The sequence below is a fragment of the Ochotona curzoniae genome, unplaced genomic scaffold, assembly GCF_017591425.1.
Source record: "Ochotona curzoniae isolate NIBS_2020 unplaced genomic scaffold, NIBS_Ocur_1.0 contig_3037, whole genome shotgun sequence".
NCBI classification, from domain to species: Eukaryota; Metazoa; Chordata; class Mammalia; order Lagomorpha; family Ochotonidae; genus Ochotona; species Ochotona curzoniae.
In genome coordinates, this window is record NW_024465699.1 from 1,372,286 (window position 1) to 1,394,517 (window position 22,232).

General features: G+C 37.5%; 1 protein-coding gene across 2 annotated transcripts in view; it reads left to right on the plus strand.

Moving 5' to 3' along the window:
- Positions 1 to 22,232, plus strand: part of DPP10 (dipeptidyl peptidase like 10) — a 1,236,914-nt gene that overhangs the window by 923,607 nt on the left and 291,075 nt on the right. For both annotated transcript variants that reach the window (XM_040979106.1, XM_040979105.1), the window contains exon 5: positions 585 to 659. In XM_040979106.1, coding sequence (XP_040835040.1) covers positions 585 to 659 — 75 coding nt within the window. The remainder of the gene's footprint in view (positions 1 to 584; positions 660 to 22,232) is intronic.

Genomic DNA, 22,232 nt, shown 5'->3' on the forward strand with positions numbered 1-22,232 from the left:
AAAGGACTTTTCCATTTTAAGGAAGGAAGTGTCTCTTCCTGAAATGAAAAAAAAATAGTAGGACATTTTTCAATGAAGATGCCCGTATCCCACACTGGGTGGAGGACTTGCGTTGGCATTACAGACTGTATCCCAGTCCCATCCTCCCAGCTCCGCAGCCAGGTAGACCCTGGGAGGCAGTGGGACATCTCCAAGGAGTTCAGTTCCAAGTGGCTTCCATTCCCAGTGGCACCTTGGCACACTGTGTCAGGATGTCTGCCTGTCTGAGTTTTCTGTATGTAATATAATGACACCCACCCACTCTCCCAGTTTTTCATCTATATAATCATACATGCCTGGCATGCAGATGTGCAAATATAGAATGAATTTGATAATGCCAATACAAATTATATTTATGCAAGGTGAATTTATAAATTTTATAGAATAGCATAGCTAAACTGTACTTCATGGATGCAAACAAATGAATTTTATTTGTGTTTTTTATAGTATATATTTTCCACAAAGTTTCTAAGTTTACTCATGTCTCTAAGTGATGTTAATTATTTTTATTAATATTTTAGGACAATAATTTCTCTTTTTTCTAGGTAACCTTCAAAGCCTCAAGACATTCGGTTTCACCAGATTTAAAATATGTTCTTCTGGCATATGATGTCAAACAGGTAAAAGAGTCAACTTCTTTCAAGAAGACATTTCTTTGTGCTGCTCTCTGTTGACGGTGCATAGTTTTACTTAGCCAACTCTTCAGGTAGGGAAAACTTGGCATATCTAATAGCTGGAGAGAAACACTGGATACACAAGAGAGGTTTGAAGGCAGTGCTTCTTTGTCCATTTCTGGTTAGCAAATAATTGGAAAAATTGGTCTGGTCTTTGAGTTGGTCCATGTCAGGCTTTAGCAAATGCAGCAGGTGAGGGCAGCTGGACAATTTAGTGTCAGTCTTTCTGTGTCCTTGAATGTTTTCCTGTGCTTTTTTGTGTCAGGCAGTTTGCTGTTGTCTGTGCCTGAGGCATAGTGTGTATGTTGAGAAGGGATCCCTGAGAGCTTTGTTTCACATTGTGGTCAATGGACTCTGGTGGCATTGGATGTTAGGTTTTGTGGCTGTCATTATGCAAGTAGGACAAGCAAAGAAATTAATTCTGAGCAAATAAAACCTTCTAATTGCAATTAATGTCTAATTGTTCTCCTTCAGTTCAAAATTGCAATTAGAGCAATATGTATGGCTGTTGAGTATTTTGTACTTAGATATAATTTGCACAGTTAAAGTAAAGTAAATGTCGGAAAGACAATTCAACAGATTAGTTTCTGTAGAGAGGAAATGATTGGAAATCATCCAAGAAAGTTTTAGGAGCTTTACGATGGACAATAAAAATTTATAGACTTAAGGCCGAAAGGCTCCTAAAAGGCTTTCCAAGTCTTGAAACACATGGACTTTCACAGCTCAAAAGACATGTTTGATGCTTTAGTCTATTGGAATACATTCAGGTATATGCTCTAATTGTTAGAGTTGCTTATATTTTTTTCATTTAAAGGACTAATTTATATTGACAGAAACAGGAACACTGTAACCCAAGGTATCTTTCTCCTATTACGTAACAACTATTGTTCTGATTCTTTTTCCTGAACTTTGCAGTGCTTTATGTTATATTTAGTCAGCGGGACTAGTAAGTCACATTTCATTAAAAAAAATATTTTTAAGAACAAAAATATCAAAATACCCAAAAATGTTGTTTAAAATGGCATTATTCATTTTGAGGATTAATACAGTGACTACTATATAAATAATAGTCTTGGTGTTTGAAAAGACTTTCAGTGTAACAGTCCGGGATGAATCCGGCAGCCACATAGACACAGATCGATGGATGAGAATAGAGAACTAATAAACGTATGTTCCCAAATGTGCCTGATTTGGGAGAAGCTGCAAAAGTAATTCCATGGAGGAAAAAAATAGTCTTTTCAGAAAGAATGTTTGGCAATTAGATACCCATAGACAGAATAAATATAGCAAAACAAACAGTAGATTTACCCAATCCACACATCTTTGACATATTCCAAATAAATAATAAATTTAAATGTAAAATGAAAATTTGTCAATATAGAGAGATGAACAACATAGGAAAAATGTTTGGGTTGTCACTCATCTCTGCCCTGAAAACACCGTCCATGAAATGAAAACATGGGCTCTGTGAGAGGCCTTGTTCTGGAGACTAAGATACAAGCTGCGCTTTAGGAAGAAGTATTTGCAGTTCGCATAGTACTTGACAAAGGATCAGAGTTCTGAATCAAAGAACTCTCAGCTAAAAACAGGAAACAAAATAGAATGATAACGGCAACAAGAAAACTAGACTGGCTTTACAATGCACAAGCCTGTTAGACATGGAGACACTTTACTGGAGCAACAACGTAGGTGGCAGGAACATCAGCAGCCATCCTGCAGCTACAACCATGATGATATGCTGGAAAAATCTAGGAAAGTGACTAAAACCAAGCAAAACAGTGGAAATGCCAAAACTCTGACAGTATGCACAGAAGCTGGTGCTATTAGGTATATACATACACACATAGCTATCCCAAATAAATATATAACATATAATATATAACATATAATGTATGTATGATATTATTACATATAATGTATGTATGCATTATATATATATAATATATATATATAATTTTGTAGCTGCTCTGGAAGTTTTTGGTAGTTTTCTGAAAACGCGAATCTACAACATGAAAATTCAACAACTGAATTTATCTGAAAAATGAAAGTTTATGTTCCCATGAAAATTGTACAAAACATGTGATTTTATTAATAATAAATGATACTTTAAAAAATCATCCTCAATAGATGAATGGTTAAAACTGTGTGGCACTTCTGCAAATCAAGCGAAACAACTTCAGATGTAAGAAGCAACCTGGATGAATCTGTAGCATTTTGCACAGTGAGGGGAAAAAATTCATCTTAAATATAATTGTTTATAGCACTGTGTTTGCATATCATTATAGAAATGGAGGAATTGTGGAAGTGGAGGGCAGGCTAGTCCATTCCAGGGGAGTGTGGCAAGTGGCTGTTTTTGTTATGGAGCAGTGAGAAATGGTAGAGATGGATGTATTTAGACTACATATGGTTCCACATCCTGTTAGCAATCATGTATTCTTTCCAAGTTTTTGCCATCGGGGGACATGGACTGATCTGCATTATTTCCTGCAAATTTAAGTGAATCAATACTTACTTCAAAGTAAGACGTTTCATTCATGAGAAGCTGTTATTGATGAAAATTTGTTAAGAAAACCCAGCTTTTCTGTTATATCCAATACATAAACTATACTAACATTTTTGAACTCTTAAGCCTCAAATATGTAGATTAAAGAGGTGAGGATTTAGTTCCCACTTTCATATTTAGTTTTACACGAATTTGATATTGTAAGAAAAGGGGGACATGACAAAGAAACAAGGAAAATAATGTGAAGAAGTATCTGGCTGTCTGTGCACAAAGCAATGGGGGAACCCAGGGTACAGACCAGGTTGCTAAGAAAGCTGCGGCCATGCTAGCAAGGGCATTACTGTGTTGTCTTATGTAGGCTTTTCCAACTGTTCTTACTCGTGCAACTCATGGGCCTTGAATGGTAACAGTAGAGGTTCTGATGCTTTTGGATCCTGAGAGGAAGGATTTGGACTTCTTCCATCTCATGTGGTAGATTCAAGCGGGAGTGGATGACCTCAGATGACCCATGTCCCCAGTCTGGCTTTCCATGGCTGTGATGAAGGAAACAGGAACACATCTGAGATCTATTATCTTGAATAATTCCGTGCTGTAAAGAGAAAGACCTATAACCAATGCACAGCTTATAACTTCAAAGTATCTAACACTTTTTTTTTTGTTTAGGATCTGTTTAGATTTTTGCAGAAAGTTAGGTTATTGTTTTCTTCCTTGTTATCATCAACTTTAGTCAAATATCACTGCGTGGGGTAGGAAACATTTAGGAGTCTTTTTTTTTTTCAGTCAGCAGCTATCTTCTGTGTACTTTGTCAAGAGTTTGTGGCACTGTTTTGATGTTTGCCACCATAGTTTTGCCTGAGAATATGAAGCATTTACAAAAATTATTCCGACTGTGTAGAAAGTCCAGTTTAATTGATTGGTCATGTGGTTCAAACCTTGGATTTAAAAATCCCCGCAGGGAATCAGCATAAAGCCAAGGTTAAAGACAACGTAATGGCAGTGAGTCGGTCTCTTCACCTGTCCAGGACTTTGCAGACTTTAGACAAGGGAAATGCTGGAAATAAAAATAACAACAGCTGTTTTTACACCGCATCTACTTTATGCCAAAGTCCTGACTTGTACACCTTTAACCTTTACACCTTCTCTTTATACCCGTTGATGCTATTCCTGTTGTACTGGTGAAAATAGAAAGGCTGAAAAGTTTCTACACGTCCTAATGTGGGTCAGGAGAAAACTTTTCCTTCTAGACAAGTGTGTCCCAGTTTCTAATCCCAGTGTCACATATGGGAATTCATAAAAAATGTCCATTCTCTAGTTGCTGACCCTCACTGGGTGTGGCCCAGAAAGCTGTGATGGGAGAAATTGGTGCACACACATGACTGAGTAAAACCTGTGCTTAAATTCAATCTATTCATACTTAAAATCTTTTGCAATATGCGTAAAAGGATTTTCACTTTATTTGGAGTATCATCTAATGAATTTAGATAAACTGAACACCGCAGTGTTCCTTTGGCAGTCTCTATCCTCTCTCAGTGGCACCACTGACTGAATTCTAATAGCTTCAATTCACGTTGCCTTTTCTTGTGTAATATGCCAATAGAGCCCTTCAGTGAAAACGCCATACAGGATAAATGCATATTATCCTCTTTTGTCAATCTTGGGTTTGTAAAATATATTTGAATTTTTTCAACAGTTGTAGAATACATTGTTTATTTTTCCACCACAGAGAATGCCAATACATATTATAGTATGAGAAGTTCACAGGAAATAAAATTAAAAGAAATTTTGCACTAAAACATTTATCTGAATGGGTTTAAATACACTAAACATAATGAATGCATATAATGTATAAATGAATTAGGTTTTGGTTACTCTGATCGTAATCATAGCCAACATCCAGATTAAGAATGTAACCTTATCAGTATCACAGGAGTCCTATCTACCCCATTTCTGTAATTCCTTCATCCTAGATGTATGGAGTATATCATGACTGGCATGATACATTTCAGTGAAGCAATATTTATAACTGTATACCAAACGGTGTAACATCACACAATTTTAATACTCTTTTAGTAACAGCAAATAAAATAATATGTGGCATTTGTCTTTTTGGTTTTGGCTGATCAAATGAGATAATAATCTCCAGTTGCATTCATTTTGTTACAAGTTTCATGATTTCATTTTTTTATGGCTCAGGAATATTTCCTCAAGTATATATATCTGTGCTTATCTCACATTTCTTTCAGTTACCAACTGATATGTATTTAGTTTAATTCTTTATCTTAGAGCTATTATGAACTGATCTGTGGCAAACATAGAAATGCAGATGATGCTTTATATGCTAATTTCATTTCATTTAGGTATATTCCCTCGAGTGGGACAGTGGATTCCTAGTGTACATTGATCTTAGGTTTTTTCAGGAGTCTCCATACAGTTTTCCATGATGGTTGTACAGTTTGCATTCTGAATTTTTAAGATCACGATTTATTCATTCATCCTCCAGTTGGACTGCATAAACTCACATGAAGCTAACTTTTTGTGTGGCATTATTTCCTTGATCACTCTGCATCCACTCACATCCTGCTTCTTTTTTAACGTCCACTTCAAAACAGAGAAGGCAGTAGTGGGCGTTTTGCACAGTGGTAAGGACACTACCTGCAGTACCCTCATCCCGTTGTGAAGTGCGTGCTTTGAGTGCTGCTGCTTCGCCTCCAGTCCGGGTTCCTAGCCTAGCTTCAACTGTAGTGACAGCCTAGAAAGTAAACCAGGAAATGCAGGATCTGTGTGCAGTGTCAGTCTTTCTGTCTCTACATCCTTTTCTCTTTCTGTGCAGCTATGCCTTTCAGACACTGTGAGAACTTTTTTTTTTTTTTTTACTAAAGTGTTGTATTAGAGGAAACAAACGCACAGGAAGCATGCTTATCATTTTAAATGTTCCAAGATGTTTGTCTTTTGAATATGATATTATGTTAGAGGAAGAGTTGCAGATGCTAACCACTTTAATTTAGCTTCGTGTTTTGAAGTTCCAGAACTAGTAAGTCCCATAAATGCAGCCCCAGTGTCTGTAGTCTGTTTTATTACACTATTATAATGAGAATGTTTCTGCATCTCTTCATAGATTCATTATTTACTCTGACATAGCTCTTCCTCATTGACTTGAAATACTGTCAGCTGGATTCCCAGCAATTTAATTGAAGACAAAGTTATGTTATATATAAGTGTGTGTGTATGTATGTGTGTGCATATATGCAGTATCTATATATCTAAATATATATATATTTAATATCAGCTGGTGTTAACTATATTTCTCCAAGCTTGCATGTTTTCTCTTTGATTTCTTTTTGTTTCTGTTTTTTTAGCAATTGTTTTTCAAAAAATACCGACTAGATAACTGTAAGGTTTATATTAATGATAGACACGTGAATTTATTTTTCAAAAGGAAAGTATTCCAAAAGTGATGAAATATTGCTGTGCTATAATGTTGATAATAATACTTGTGACTAACAATTATCTTCTTGTATTGTGACATTGACAATTTTATATTAATTTGATTTTTATATATAAGTGAAAGATTGAATTGTAAAATCAATTATTTACATGCTAATCCAATACATTTTCAATTGGTTAGCCATTGTATTTTATGACAGCCTTGAAATATCAACAGTGTTTTATATAAAATATGTTTTCTTTCAACTTTGATATTTAGTGAACATGTAAAACTGTGCACTTTCAGTGGACACAGAAAAAATTTTACAACTGCACACAGCACAACAAACTGATCAATTCAAGTATGAAGTACATAGAAGCAGACATACTTAAGGAAATCTCTCTGATTCTCACAGTTTTGTGTTTGCTTGAGTAGAAAATACATATAACGTGAACGAGATAACTATTCGGTAATGTCACCTTCTTAATTGTGTTTATGACACGAAAATTAAATTTACTGTTACTTCATCATCGTTAGAATGGTCCTTTAAGCAGGCAGTTCATAGAAAAGTAGTTGTCTCAAAGTGGAAAATTAGCAATTCATTTCAATCTCATTGGATAGAGTGAATAATACCTGAGCTGCCTCTTCTGGATTGCCATCTATCGCCAAATTGGATGTTCTGAAGAATGAAAGCATTGTGCATTCATTTCAGCGTAGATCCATAAAAGCCAAGCTCAGCAGACAGTCTTCAGTATGATAAATATCTATTTTAGCTAAAACATAATCACTGTAAAATGAACACCGTATGGACCACTGCTTGAAAAAGTAACTTGTCCGTACTGAATTATCTAATTAAATCCTGGACTTAATACTTCAGTGCTCTACAATTACAGACACGTAGCTAGGAAGTTGGTGGGAACTCCACGATCTGGCCGTGGAGGTTTCAACATAGGGAAAGTGCATACGCTTGAGGCTTAGCTAATATTTCAAATATTCTCCTAAATGACAATGTGCAGGCTGAGAGAGTGACTCCTTTTGAATTTATGGGACTTGAAGTTCCTATGGATATTCTATCTTCTAGTGCCCACTGAATGCATCTCTATAGTTTCTGCTGCTGTTTAATTGCACTTTAATTAAAGACGTTTAAACAAAGATTCATTTATTTTAATTAAAGGATAGATTTACAGAAGAAGGAAAGACAGAGAGAAGGATCTTCCATCTGCTGGTCCACTCCCAATGTGGTCACCACAACATGATCTGAGCCTATCCAAAGTCAGGAGTCAGGAGCTTCCTCCAGGTTTCCCATGCGGGTGGAGTCCCAAGGCTTTGGGCCATCCTCTACTGCTTTCTCAGGCCATGAGCAGGCAACTGGCTGGAAAGTGGATCAGCAGGGACAAGAACTGGCTCCCACATGGGATCCAGCGCATGCAAGGTGAACACTTGAGCCAGTAGCCTATTGAATCCTTTGTTGAAGTCTCTTAAAAGAGAGAGAATACCATGTGAAGTCATGCTAATGTCCATTTTGGCTATGTTTTGTTTGGCCAAAACAGAAGAACACATGGATGTTTTAGGGTGGAAGAAAAAAGGAGAAAAGGTATCAATCAAGGAGGAAGGGAGGGAGAGAAGCAGGTCAGAGTGGAAGAAATTTGAAAAAAATTTTTTGCAAGCCAGTTTTTATAAATTCTCCTTACTGTGGTAAATGTTGATGCACTTAACAAATGTATCACAAATTTAAGCATAGGCTTTGAAATAGCATTTTCTTTTTTATAGCATTTTCTTTTTTGTATATAGTGTAATCCACACAGTCTATAGTGAATCTGGAAATATTGATAATAGAGACATTGAACATAGTGTTTTTAAGGAAAAAAACACTGCTGATGTATTTGTTTATTTCAAAACGGTCTTGCTTTTTGTCCTTAACGAATATATACATTTCTAATTATAGGCAAAATCATAATGTAGTCTAACGCAGTTTATTATTCTGAACATCCCACCAAGAACATTATCCACTGTCTTCAGAATTTTTCAGAGACATAATTTTTCATTGCTCCACAATCATTTCAGAATGTTATAGAGTAATTAATTTATTCATTCTCTTCCTTTGGTATTTGGAGCACTCTAATCCATCACTATTACAAAACAACTGTGGCATTGAACATCCCTGTATATAATAAATGTCTTTGATTATTTCAAGTTAATTAATGGCACTGGGATCACTAGATTAAACACTGTCTACACAATGAAGGTTTTTGAGGCATATTGCAAAATGCCCACTGGCGAATGTATAAAAGAATGATTTTTCCAATATATACAAGGAAGTCAAATTTGCTTTTCATTTCTTGATATGGTTTTAGAGAACACTGATGGTTATTTTAAACTAAAGAAATAAACAAGTAATGGAGCAATTATCCATAACAGCATCTAAGATGTGAGTGGATTCTGATTCCTCTACTGTTGTTACAGCTGGAAGCTTTCTGATTCTAATGAACTTTCTATTTAAAATATAGGTATGTAAGCTCAAGGAATTGGGAAGCCAGATGCTTTTTACATTTTATCGTAAGACTTATCCATTTATCTATTCTTATTTGAAAGGCAAATTTACAAAGAAAGAGAGAGAAAAATTTTCTATCTGCTGGTTTGCTCCCCAGAAGGAACAGCTGCAACAGCCATAGCTGGGCTGTTCTCTGTGAAGCCAGGAGCTTCCTTTGAGTCACCTATGTAGGTGCAGGGCTCAAGGACTTGGGCCATCTTTCACTGCTTTCCGAGTCATAGTAGCAGAGAGCTGTAATAGAAATGGAGCAGCCAAGCCTGGCATGATGGCCTAGCGGCTAAAGTCCTCACCTTGCATGCACCAGGATTCCATATGGACACTGGTTCTAATCCCGGCAGCCCAGGTTCCCATCCAGCTGTCTGCTTGTGGCATGGGAAAGCAGTCAAGGATGGCCAAAGCCTTGGGATCTTGCACCCATGTTGGAGACCTGGAAGAGTTCCTGGCTCCCAGCTTTGGTTCAGCACAGCTCCTACCACTGGGGTCACTTGGAGAGTGAGTCATCAGAAAATATTTCTCTCTGTTCCTCCTCCTGTCTCTATATATCTGACTTTGCAACAAAAATGAATAAATTCTCAAGAAAAAAACAGATGTGAAGTAGCCAAAACTTTGATCAGCATCCGTATGGGTTGCTGGTTCCACAAATAAATTAACCTACTATGCCAAAGAATTGGCTCTCATGTATTATTTATTTATTTGCCTTGCTTTTCAAGAAAAATTTGAATATCAAGTATTCCCTGGCACTGTGATAAAATATCACCAGAAATACTACTAGTCCTAATAATAAAGAAGAGTAGAATTATCAAACAATGGAGTAAAATAACACTGGACAGTGGAATTGAGACACAGGTAGAACTATTTTTCTGCCGATGGCAGCCTTTTAATGGCAAAACATAGTAGAATACTCATTTGTATTTATGTATAAGTAGTCAGTTTGTGCCAAAAGCATAAAATGTTTGGTTTTGCATATGATCACATATGTTTATACTGTAGGTATTTAAAACATGCTTAGTTCACTGCAGACTTACACACTAATCTTGGGTCAGTTTGTGGCAATAGAAAACAGAAACATAATTTGGAATATACAGTATGAAAAAAAGACTATCATATTAATTGATAAGATATTTAGTGCACATAATACTGTATTTATGCAAAAATAATTGTATTAAGCAGTAATTTATCATGATTAGGGACTCTGGAGAGATTTGGTTGCACAGTTGCAACATGAGGTGTTCACAGGAGTGATGTCAGGTGCTGAAGCACAGCTATCAGAAGGCTTCACTGCCATTAGATGTACTGCACGTCAGTCGTCATTCCACTGCATGGCCGGCAGTTAGTTCTGGCATGAACCTCCCTGTGCGTTTACTTGGGGATTTCATTGATAATGTAACTAGTTTTCTCTCTAGAAGATGATCTAATAGGGCCACGTGATCTAATCTTGAAACTTGTGATTACTCACACTATAATATCAAAGCCTCTGTGACTCAGGTGGGGAAAGAATACCCCAAGTATAAAAATCAAGATCTCTCTATCACTATATTTCAAATGTAAAAATGCAGAAATCAATTAAAAAAATGTCAAGACTCTTGATAGGAAGTGGCTCAGCAAGGCAGCTTTTGCCTCAGCATCAAGAAATTCTTTCTAATACTTGTGTGTTCACTACAGGAGCCTGTGTATGGAAGAGCCAGTGTTCTTCCTTATCTTTTAGAATTTTCAAGATGTGGGTAAATGTCCATTCTAAGCACCATGTGAAGAAATCTTGAACCACTGAGCTATGTTGGAATTTTACAATGTCACTTTACAATGTCTCACGGATCCAGAAAGGGAACAGCTTTCCTGCTGAACATAGGAGTGGGATGACACACTTTTAAAGTAATTTGCCAAGTCTTCTTTATTTTTATTGGAAAGTTATATATACAAAGAGAGGAGGAGAGAAAGAAAGGAAGATCTTCCATCTGTTAATTCATATTCCAAGTGGCTGCAACTGCCAGAGCTGAGCTGATTCAAAGCCAGGAGCCAGGAACCCCTTCTGGATCTCCCACATGGGTGTAGGGTCCTACAGCTTTGGTCCATCTTCAACTGCTTTCCCAGGCCACAAGCAGGGAGCTGGAGGGAATTAGAACCAGCACCCATATGGAATCCCAGGCATGCAAGGCAAGGACTTTAGCCACTGGGCTGTTGTGCTGGGCCCCAATTTGTCAAGTTTCAAATCTTGAGATTACATAGTCTTTGAGTTTTTTAGCGAGAATGTGCTGCCTATGGTCAAATCTATTTTGAAAGCCACCAAGTAGTGCATAACTTTGCAAGACACAGTGGCAATTCTTACTAGAAATAGAAAAGCTCAAGTAAGGGGAGAATTACGGAGGAAAACATAATTTGCACACAGAATGCGGAAGCAGTGATTTCTGATTATACTGACGCAGCGATGTTACGATTGCTAATTGGAGTTTACACTAATTAACTTTTAGCTGCTTTCATGGTGACTTTTTGGAACAGAAAAACAGTTAAAAGTTGTTTGTGAGTAAATTAACCATCTCCCTGTAGTGTGTAGTGTGCAGGGTCTCTTAATTAGCTAAATTCAAACACCTTAATGTTTCTCAGGACCAACAGAATCAAGAAAATAATTATAATCATAAGGCCAGTAAATTCTTAAAAGGCTTCAGCCAGAAAACAATAAAACTTACTGTGAAAAATCTCAGTCTTAAGGACAAAAAGTTCTGCTTAGATGAGAGGTTTTATTCACTGCAATGAAGTAAGCATGCTGTGCTGTATTTAATCTTAGTTATAGTTAATTATGATTAATTTGAATTTTGACATATTTTGCTTGCCTTCTGCTCTTGAGATACTATAGAATTCGTACTGCAATATATTCTGTGTTCTACCTCAAACACCAACTATAATGGGTGTGGACACCAGAATCTTGTGTTTATTTCTTGAATAAATGAATAAGTAAGGAGAAACAAACCCTGTTTCAGATAAAAAGAAAAATGTATTTTGTGTCAATTCTTATATCCCAAAGGATTTGTTTAGAAGTGAGTAATATTTAATAGGTGATGAAGAATGGGTTGTATTTGTATAAATGCTGATCTTTACAAAGAGACCAATAATTTAAGTTATTTATATAATTCAACGGAATCTGGCATTTGCAGATATAACTTTGACTTACCTATAGGAACAGTGCTTACTTGGCAATGGTTTTCATTGTTTTTCTTTATTTGATTGACAGATTATCTCTATACATCATATTCTAACTGGAAAATCATCAATCATGTTCAGCATCGCTTTGTCGTTGTTACTTTTGCCTGTGGAATTAAAGTTTTTTTTTCCCCTAAGATGACATACTTTTTAATTACATTATGGTCAAGGGCTTGATGCACCTCTGTTAAAGAGTTAAGTTGCATTTCATTCCCTTTGTCATGCTCCCAATATTGTAGCTAATCATTTGCTAGTATTTTCACTTTACTTGAAAGCAGAGAGAGAGAGAGAGAGAGAGAGAGAGAGAGAGGAAACTCTTAATTGCTGGGCCTCTCTTCAGATGTCTATACCAGTGGTGAGGCACTCTCAAGCGAGGCACTGGAAATAGTCCTGTCTACCTCTGGACTGCCAGGAACCAACGACTAGACCATCATCTCCTGTCATATAAGGTGTGCAATATCAGGAAGCTGGATCAGAAGTGGAGCTGGGATTTATATTTCGGCATTCTGACATGCAGTGTCATTGTGGATCGTAACAGCTTCTCCAAACAGCGTGTAAATCATTTCATCTACATGCTTGGCAAGTATGGTAACTGCTTCCAAGAAGATATATTATTAATAAAATACACTGACTTTTTTTTATCAACTGAATAATGCCGTGAGACCAACACAATGGAATTCACGTTAGCTTGCTCTTCCTGATATTTACAAACAAAATGTGTTTGCACTGATTTATGTACTGGAGGATATAAGAATATTATAAAAGATACTGTGGAAGGAGAATTTTAATAAATATTGGACCCACTGAACATCATGGCATTGCTAAAGACTAGACGATGGAGATATGAGTTAAAGTTACTGTGAATTGGAGCCATACATCCTAGTAATTCATTCATAAAATGAGATTTTTTTTTTAAGAAAAATCCTACGCATTGTGATATATTATATCAAGATCATGTAGCCCATTATTTGTTACTTTATTTGGAAATTTGGGTTACTTTGAATGTTCCTCATTCTTAAAAGTTGTATTTGTTTGTTTGAAAGAGACAGCAACATAGAGAAGGATGATCCTCACTCTATTAGTTCATTCCCTAAAGGGCCAAAATTCTAAGTTTGGGGCCAGGGCAAAACCAGGAACTAGGAATTCCATCATGGTCTTAAACACAGGTGTCAGAAGGCCAAGGACTAGGAGCATCTTCTGTTACTTTCTCAGTCACATTAACAGGAAGCTGGATTTGGAGTAGAGCAACTGGGAATTGAACTGACATTCAAGATGGGATGCTGACATCCTGATTGGGAGCTTAACATGGATTTCCCACGTGGGTGGAAGAGACCAAACACCTGGGCTGTCGTTTGCTGCTTTTCCCATGCCAGTAGCTGGGAGCTGGATAAAAAATGGAGTAGCTTGTAAATGAACGTGATGCAGGAAAGCCCATTTAGGATTCTGTTGTCACAGCCAACAACTTTACCTAATGTGCTACAAGAATAATGAAAATAAATAATAATGTAACATTAGATGATGCTAAGGAATATAGCATCTTTTACCTTTGACTTTATTTTTTTACTTATATAAAACTTGGAAGTTTCCAAAAATAGTATAGAAATTGCTGTCTCATAAACTCACCATCAAACTTTTCTGAGTGGTGGTATCCTGCGTGATAGCAGGGTATCATGCAATCTCAGAAACTGAGTGACTCAACACAATGTTTAAACATCTGACACAGATTCACCAATTGTGTGCCTTTGTGTATGGTGTCAATACATGTTATCAGACATAATTAGACACAATCACTGGGAGCACCACCATCACAGGTCTGACTAGATTCTCCTGCCAACACGAAGGAACTCTCTTACGCTGCCTGTTTATACCCACGCCGTATGGCCGTATGTTTCCATCTCTCATCTCTGGCAACCTCTATTTTCCGTCTCTGTAATTCTGTGATCTCCAGAATAATTCATAAATGGGATTACACAGTGCATAATAATTTGAGATTGAGTTTTATTTTAAAAGATCTTTGTAAAAGTTTAGAGGATTTCTTTTATTTGAAGGGCATATTTTGCACAGGGAGAAGCAGAGAAAGAGAACAGGTCCTCCATCCACCAGGTTATTCCCAACATGACCAGGATGGCTGGAGCTGAGCTGATCTAAGCCGAGAGATAAATACAGGAGTTTCTTTCGGATCTACATGTGGGGATAGCGTTCCAAGGACTTGGTCCATCCTTCACTGCGTTCCCAGGCCATAGGAAGGGAGCTGGAGCAGAAGTGAATCAGCCAGCGCTCTACATGGCACCCATATAGGATGTTGGCTCTGGCAGGTAAATAATTAGCTTGCTAAGTCACCATGCAGCTCCCAGCTTCCTTTATGTTGTTTAGTATCATGTTTGGAAGGTCCAGCCAAATTGTTGTAGATATACAGTAGTTTGCTTCCTTTTATTGCTAGGTATCTTGCAAATGTCATACTTAAAAGGATACAAATTTCAGTGCAGTGGCTAACAGAGGTACCCAAACATAGGCCAAATGAGGCAACAATAAAGTCCTGGATGTATTTAGGCAAAGAGTTGCCAGTGTAACCGTAGCATCAATATTTCTGTCCTTGCTAAACCTCTGCAGCATTAAGGAAGCATCATGTAGCCTCTGGAGGAAAGAGACAGCAAAAAATTAGGAAATGACATGTGTGCTAACAGGTGGCAGCTCTTGCTGTGTAACTAAAGTCACTGCATGATAGTAGTGCCACAGCATCATTTCTCACTGACAGTCTGACAGGGTAGCACAAGTTTCCACTATATATCGTGGATTGTCTCTTCTTGGAATTTAGAAGAGATGGAATGAGCTTTATATTCCATTTATGAAGTCACTTAGATAGCTTTTGATCAAACCTTAAAGCAACTGAGACACTCAGGAAGAAGCACATATTATTACTTCTCACCCATGGCCCATTCCTGCCTGCAGACCCATGCCTGGGACACAAAGGTGAAGGGTTTCCTGAAAGAACAGAGATGGCTTCCTCCTATGACACTGAGGACACTGCATCAGGATGGGAGCCCTGCACTGCAGAGAATATCATGGACAACAGGGAAAGGAGATGAAGGCTTTCAAAACAGAAATAGCTGTGTTTCTTGAGGTTATGTCAGAGGGCAAGCCCTGAGCCAGAAAGCTCCCCATCCATATGGGAAATTATACAAGCTAAGCCGAGTCTCAGCCTTTTACTCTGTCTCAGAACAAAATGGTGTAAATCTCTTTGGCATGGCTCAAAAGCTTCTTAGTAAATGAACAAAGCTTGAGAAGTCAGAGTTCCCAACGTTAATGGAAGGACTGACTTGAACTGGTGTCTCATGGGCCTCATCTGATTTTTATGAGCATGACAATGATAATAAACTCTTAGGTTAGAGCCCAGTCAAAGAAATAGAAACACATTTTTTTTTGGCAAAATACTAACTTTGCCATGCAATTTAGATTCTTAAGAATTCTGTCCTTTATCATTAGAAACAAATCCCTCAGTATTTGCCATGCGTCACCATCTTCATTTATAAGCCCTCTGAAGCCAGGCATTCTGCTAATATGTTTTTTTTTTAATTTGTTTTCTCCTGCTGTATTCAGAATGTAGCAGAAAGTAGTGCACACATATCCGCTTATGAAAATAATTTTTATGGGCCTGACCCAAAGGTTCAGTGGCTAAATCCTTGTTTTGCATGTCCTGGGAACTCATTTAGGCACTGGATCATGTCCTGACTGCTCCACTTTCCTTCCAGCTCCCTGATTTTACCTTGGAAAGCAGCAGTGGATAAGCCAAAGCTTTGGAACCCCATGCTCATGTAGTGGACCAGGTGAAAACTCCTGGCTTCCTATTGGCTCAGCTCCGGCTGTTGTGACCATTGAGGAGTGAGCAGTGGACAGATCTTTCTCTATTTATCTCCTTCTCTCCATAAAATCTACCTTTCCAATGAAAATAAAGTAAATATTTTTAAAAAAGGAATGATTCTTATACTAACGTCAAAGGATTCAGGTTATTGCTGTCTGGTGCAAGTGACAATGTTTGTCCTGTTGTAAAGAAATGCATGTGATGCTGTTTGTGAGCCTCTGTGTTGATTAATCTTCCCTCTTATGACAATGAACAATGATTCAAGATGGGTAAATAGTCGTTGTGTTGATTTCCATGGCATTGTGTGAGTGACACTAATATAAATTAATATTCATTAATATGAATTATTAATATTCAATGAATTAATTTAGCAACTTTTTTCATTTTAAAAATAGTTGTTTTTATTCCAAAGGCCAATATACACAGAGAAGGAGAAACAGAAAGATCTTCCACCTGCTGACTCACTCCTAGTAGCCTCAATGGTTGGAGCTGAACTGATCCAAAGCCTGGAGCCTGGAGCCTCCTCCAGGTCTCGCACACAGGTGCATGGTCCAGAGGTTTTGGGCTGTCCTCAATTGCTTTCCCAGGCCACAAGCAGGGAGCTGGGTGGGACATGGAGCACCCGGGATTAGAACCAGTGCCCATACGGGGTAAGGCGTGGAATTTAGCTGCTAGAGCACGAGCTAGGCCTGTGAGTTTATTTTTTAAACACATTTCAAAAGCGTCTCCAATACTATCTTCCGACTATACTGGTAAGAAATAAGTAAGAAGAAAGCAATAGAAACACAGACAAAATGCTTAACAGTAATATTTTTGTTTTCTTCCTAAAAGTGTTAGACAATAAAAAATGAGAAACACTCTACAATGTGCTATTTTTACCTGTACTTAAAACATTAGGCCAGAAAGACACTGATAAAAACACCTTACAGTGTTTGTTGTGAAATGGAAAATAAGCCGCAGGAAACTGTCAATGTGGCCAGCTCTCTGGAGTTGCGAGTATTTGTTTCTGTTGCTTTTTGTTTTAATGTCTTGTTTTTGTAAGATTTAAGCCTCCCTGGCCATCTGCTGCATAAATGTCTGTGATGATCCATGGATCGTTTCTGCAAGTCTTCTCATACTGAGGTCCTAGTCCCCATTTACTTCAGCGTAATTCCTAAGAATGCAAGCTTAAAAAATCTGATTGACGTGCTCATCAAGATGGCCCCATTGGTTAATCCTCACCTTACAAGCCCTGTAGTCCCTGAAGACTGCTGGTTCATGTCGTGGCTGGTCCACTTCCGTGCAGCTTCCTGCTTGTGGCCTAGGAAAGCAACAGAGGACGGCCCAAAGCCTTGGGAGCTCGCAGCCATGTGAGATCCCTAGAAGAGGCTCCTGGCTTTGGATCTGCTTAGCTCTGGACACTGCAACCATTTGATGACTGAACCAGCAAATGCGAGCTTTTTCTCTGTGTCTCTCCTTCTTTCTGTGAATATTCCTGTCCAATAATAATAAATGCATCTTAAGAAAATGTGTTAGCTGGCAGAGTATCTTCTCAATGGAAAGCATAGGACACATCACACAACTGGGTCATAATTTTTTCCTTCTTGTAGAGAATCATTCTACATTTATCTTGGAATTCATTGTAACGCCAAAGTGAATTGCATACTCAAACTACTAACTTAGTCTTCTCTTTGGATGTAAAACTCTGGTTATACCTGGCTCCGGGTAAGTCTTGCTTATTTTAAGGGTCAAAGCCAAATTAGCTGAATCACCTTCAGACTGGCTTTGACTTAAGTTGCTGTCCCTCTGGGCCAGGTATCACAGGGGCATTCATGTGTCTTCTCCTGAAAGTTGGGATTTCACACAGCAGGCAGTGCACAGGGCTCCTCAGGCTACCAAAGTGAAAGTGAATTTTGAAAGTGGGGTTGCTTCTGGGTTCAACATATTTTCTTTTATTTTTTTGTATTTTTGGGATCATAAATGGGAAGGGAGACTACTTATCTAATGTAACTTTGTCCCGATTATTGCCTATATGGTTTCCTTTATTCTGAATAGGAGATGCTGTGGCAGTGACAAAGAAGTGAAAAGATATTTTGTTAGTTTTGCTTTAGTTGTTTGTGTTGTTTTTTTTATGTAAAAGAGGAAAATACCCTAATTTATTGCTGAAGAAGTTCAGACCCTAAAACTTCAAATGATAAAAGCCTGATTTCCAAATCTCAAATAGGGACTTTTCACCACACTATTCTTTTTTTTTTTTTTTTAAGATTTATTTATTTATTGGAAAGTCAGATATACAGAGAGGAGGAGAGACAGAGAGGAAGATCTTCCGTCCAATGATTCACTCCCCAAGTGAGCGCAACGGCCGATCCTTAGCCAGGATCCAGGAACTTCTTCCAGGTCTCCCACTCTGGTGCAGGGTCCCAAAGCATTGGGCCATCCTCGACTGCTTTCCCAGGCCACAAGCAGGGGGCTGGATGGGAAGTGGAGCTGCTGGGATTAGAACCAGCGTCCATGTGGGATCCCAGCACGTTCAAGGCGAGGACTTTAGCCGCTAGGCCACACCGCCGGGCCCACCACACTATTCTTTAAAATGTTCCATTTCAGTGAGAAAGGTAGAGATCTTAATGTCCTCCTTAAAAATTAGGAATGACACACATATCTTCTTATCAAACACTAATTAACTTGTTTATTTTCTCCATGTATTTATTTAATCAAAACATCTATTCATTCATACTCAAAACTTCAAATTGGTATCAAAACTGTGTCATGTCAGTTGAGTAGGAGTTTTCCAGGACTTGAAAAAAATAAGTCCAACAATAGATGTTTCCTGTAACTGTCAATATACAGTTTAGAAAACCCAGCACCAGCTCCACACTCAGACCTCTTGGTATTATAGATCCCGGGAGGCACCGTGATCACTTGGGTCATTGTATTCCTGCCAGCTGTGGGGGAGGTCTTCAGATTTCCAACTTCTTCTAGCCTTTCCCCAGTCATGGCAGGCACTAGTGAGTGAATAAAAATGGATGTGTGCTCTTTCTTCATAGTCTGTTTGTCTGTCTCACACACACACACACACACACACACACACACACACACACACAGAGGGAAGTGGGGTGGGGACAGGAGTAAGGTTGCTGGCATTTTGGGTCAATGAGTTAAGCCATCAAATGTGCTGCCAGTGTCCTGTGCCAAATTCTGTCCCTGAGTGCACCACCTCTGGCCCAGCTCCCTGTTGACATGAATGGGTAAACAGTGGAAGATGACCCCATGTGCATGACCTAGGTGAAAGTGCTGGCTGCTGATTTTAGCCTCTTCCTTTTTTCAGCCTTGATGTCTATTTGAGGGGTGAACCAGTAAATGATAATTCTCTCTCTGTCTCTTTCTCTCTCTCTGATTTTCAAATAAATGATTTTTTTAATTACAAGAGGTTATTTGCAGCTATAATATTCTGAAAGTTTCTAGTATATTCACAGAACACTGAAATATTTAGGTTGGAGTGTTGGGAGTTGAAGACTGGATATGAATCAAAAATTCAGTTCATGGCTTGCTTATTGTTTTCTGTGTCTGCATTTAGTTGTGATAAAGTAAAGGAAAAATGCCCAAATCTAGAATTATTTGCCAGCACATGAAGTATGTATTATTATGTCAGGCAATAGTTGCCTGCTTATTATTTAGGAGTGTTTCCATATGATACTTCTGTTCATGAGTTTTGTAAGTTCACTGCAATTTCAAGAATCTGATTAACTGCTAAAGTAGCAATGAGGGGAGGGTTCTTGATTTGATTCATTTTCTGCCATATTTCTTTCTTTGCACTCAGGGTCTGTGTAGTCCATCTCTGCTACTGCTAGTAAGGTAAAATAATCAGTATATACCTGATGAGTTCTTTTTGGTCAGAGAAACATTCTCTTGATCAAAAGTGAAAATATCTCAATTGGTTAATGAGTATTGTTGTAACCCAATAGTATGTATGTCATGTGTACACACACATGTGTGCATATACATCACACTTATATTAATCCTGTAGTTGTATTTAGAGGGTGTCTTCAAGCTCAATAAGCCAAAACATAGAAGTAATCAATGATTCCCTTGCAAGGGGCTACAAAATATATTTCTTTCCATTCGCATTTATTTGATAATTTTGGTATTGTGTCTACCAAATTTTTTCAACATGTTATTCCTCAGTTATTTTGTACCCTGGTAATCCTAACTAAAGATGATCTAGTCTCATTAGGATATTAGGTAATGAGCGTTCTTATAAAATGTTTGAGATAGAGAAGACACTTGTGATTTGATTCTTCATAGATCAAAGAAAATTGCATGACCAATTTCTCTTGTTGCAAACAAGAAGGAGCTTAGGGAGTCTTATTTAAGAAACAAAGGGTATAAAATCTTGGAAAGAATTGTCAAAGGTGATAATAGAGTGAACAGCATGGAAATGTTATGTGCCTTGGGAAAACAACCATATTCCTGTTTCACTTTTGTGAGATTGTAAGTCTTCCCAGATACCCACATTCTTCCTTTTTTATATAATAGTAGTTGTATCAATACAAACACACATTTAGTCAAATGTTTATTACTGGGTCTCTTCTAATAGAGCTTCCATCTCTTGAAGATGATAAGAAATACACTCAAAATCCTTAGAAGCTATAACCCTGGCCTTTGAGACGTTTATAATTTGATCTTCTTTCCTTGACTTGCATTTAGTTTTGTACACTAAGCTTTGTCTCTGACATGAAATGCCACTCTGTCCATTTGCATCCCAATCCCACCCCACAGAAAAGTCATAAGCAAGACATGAATGATAGCTTATAATAAAAATTCTCAGTGAGGTCATTCTTCATCTTTCATTTGTTAAATAATTGGAGAACAGTATTTTAAATGCTGTCTGGCCGTAAATAGAAAGCCATTTCAGAAGAATGATTTTGCAAAACTACAGCACTAAAATCATTTTTATTAGAACTTCAAGATCTTTGAAAAATTTCATTTGTTTGTGCGACCATTTAAGCTTTTCATGATTCAGTAGTAACTTAGATTAAAAGCAAAACTTAATGCCTTATCTCATTTTGCCATTTTTTAACTCCTTTCATAAGTCTATGTCAGGTGCAGTATTCTTAAAATGGCTTAGGAATAATTTTATTAGAGTAAAATGTTAAAAGATCTGACACATTTTACACTTCCTTATCTGTAAGAAAAATACTCAACTAAAAGTCATGAATAGAATTGGCATCTTTACTGATGTTAGAATAAAATGTATATCTTTTATGTGTAGTTGCACAAATCTATTTTACTTAAAAACCCCATTAGACCTAAAAATAAAAGGAGAATAAGCATATACCTTTAACTTTAGCATGATGTAACCTAGATTAGTTATAATAAAAGTAACAAGAATATCAATTAGACACCTCACATATGTTTGGGATTTAAAAATTATCATTGAAAACATCTGGGGAAATGCAATGAAGGTTATATGCAAGTATCTAATTTAATGTAGTTTTTTCTTCTGTTATTATTTAAGTATTTAATACCTCTGGTGTCATTCAAATGAACCTACCTCTTTGCAATAATGTGTGCCTATAGCCTAGAAGAGTGGAATAAATTTATGTTCAACTAAGACTGAAAGAAAAAGTTCCAATGGTTCTTCAGGTAACATGGGATCTTAAGCAAAACTCTTCTTTCCCAAACTTGGGAAGTTTCATACATGGAGAAGATGGTAGCCTGAAAATGAGTTAATCCAGCAGATAGTTGAAGAGGTATATGGGGAAAAGCTCTTCCTGCCCATGATCAATGTGGACACATCAGTGGTGCCAAGCACGAGTCAGTCGGTAGGAGAGGCTGTGGCTACATCAGCCATGAGGCCCTTCCTAATTTAAAACTTCCATGGCTCTGAAAAAGAGGCAGTTCTTTGCCTCCGTGAATGTATCATCTAAGGAAAGATGATCAAATGTGGATTGATGAAGAGTCATCAACGAATTCATTATCATTTGAAGTATCAATGATATTAAGTCATGTGA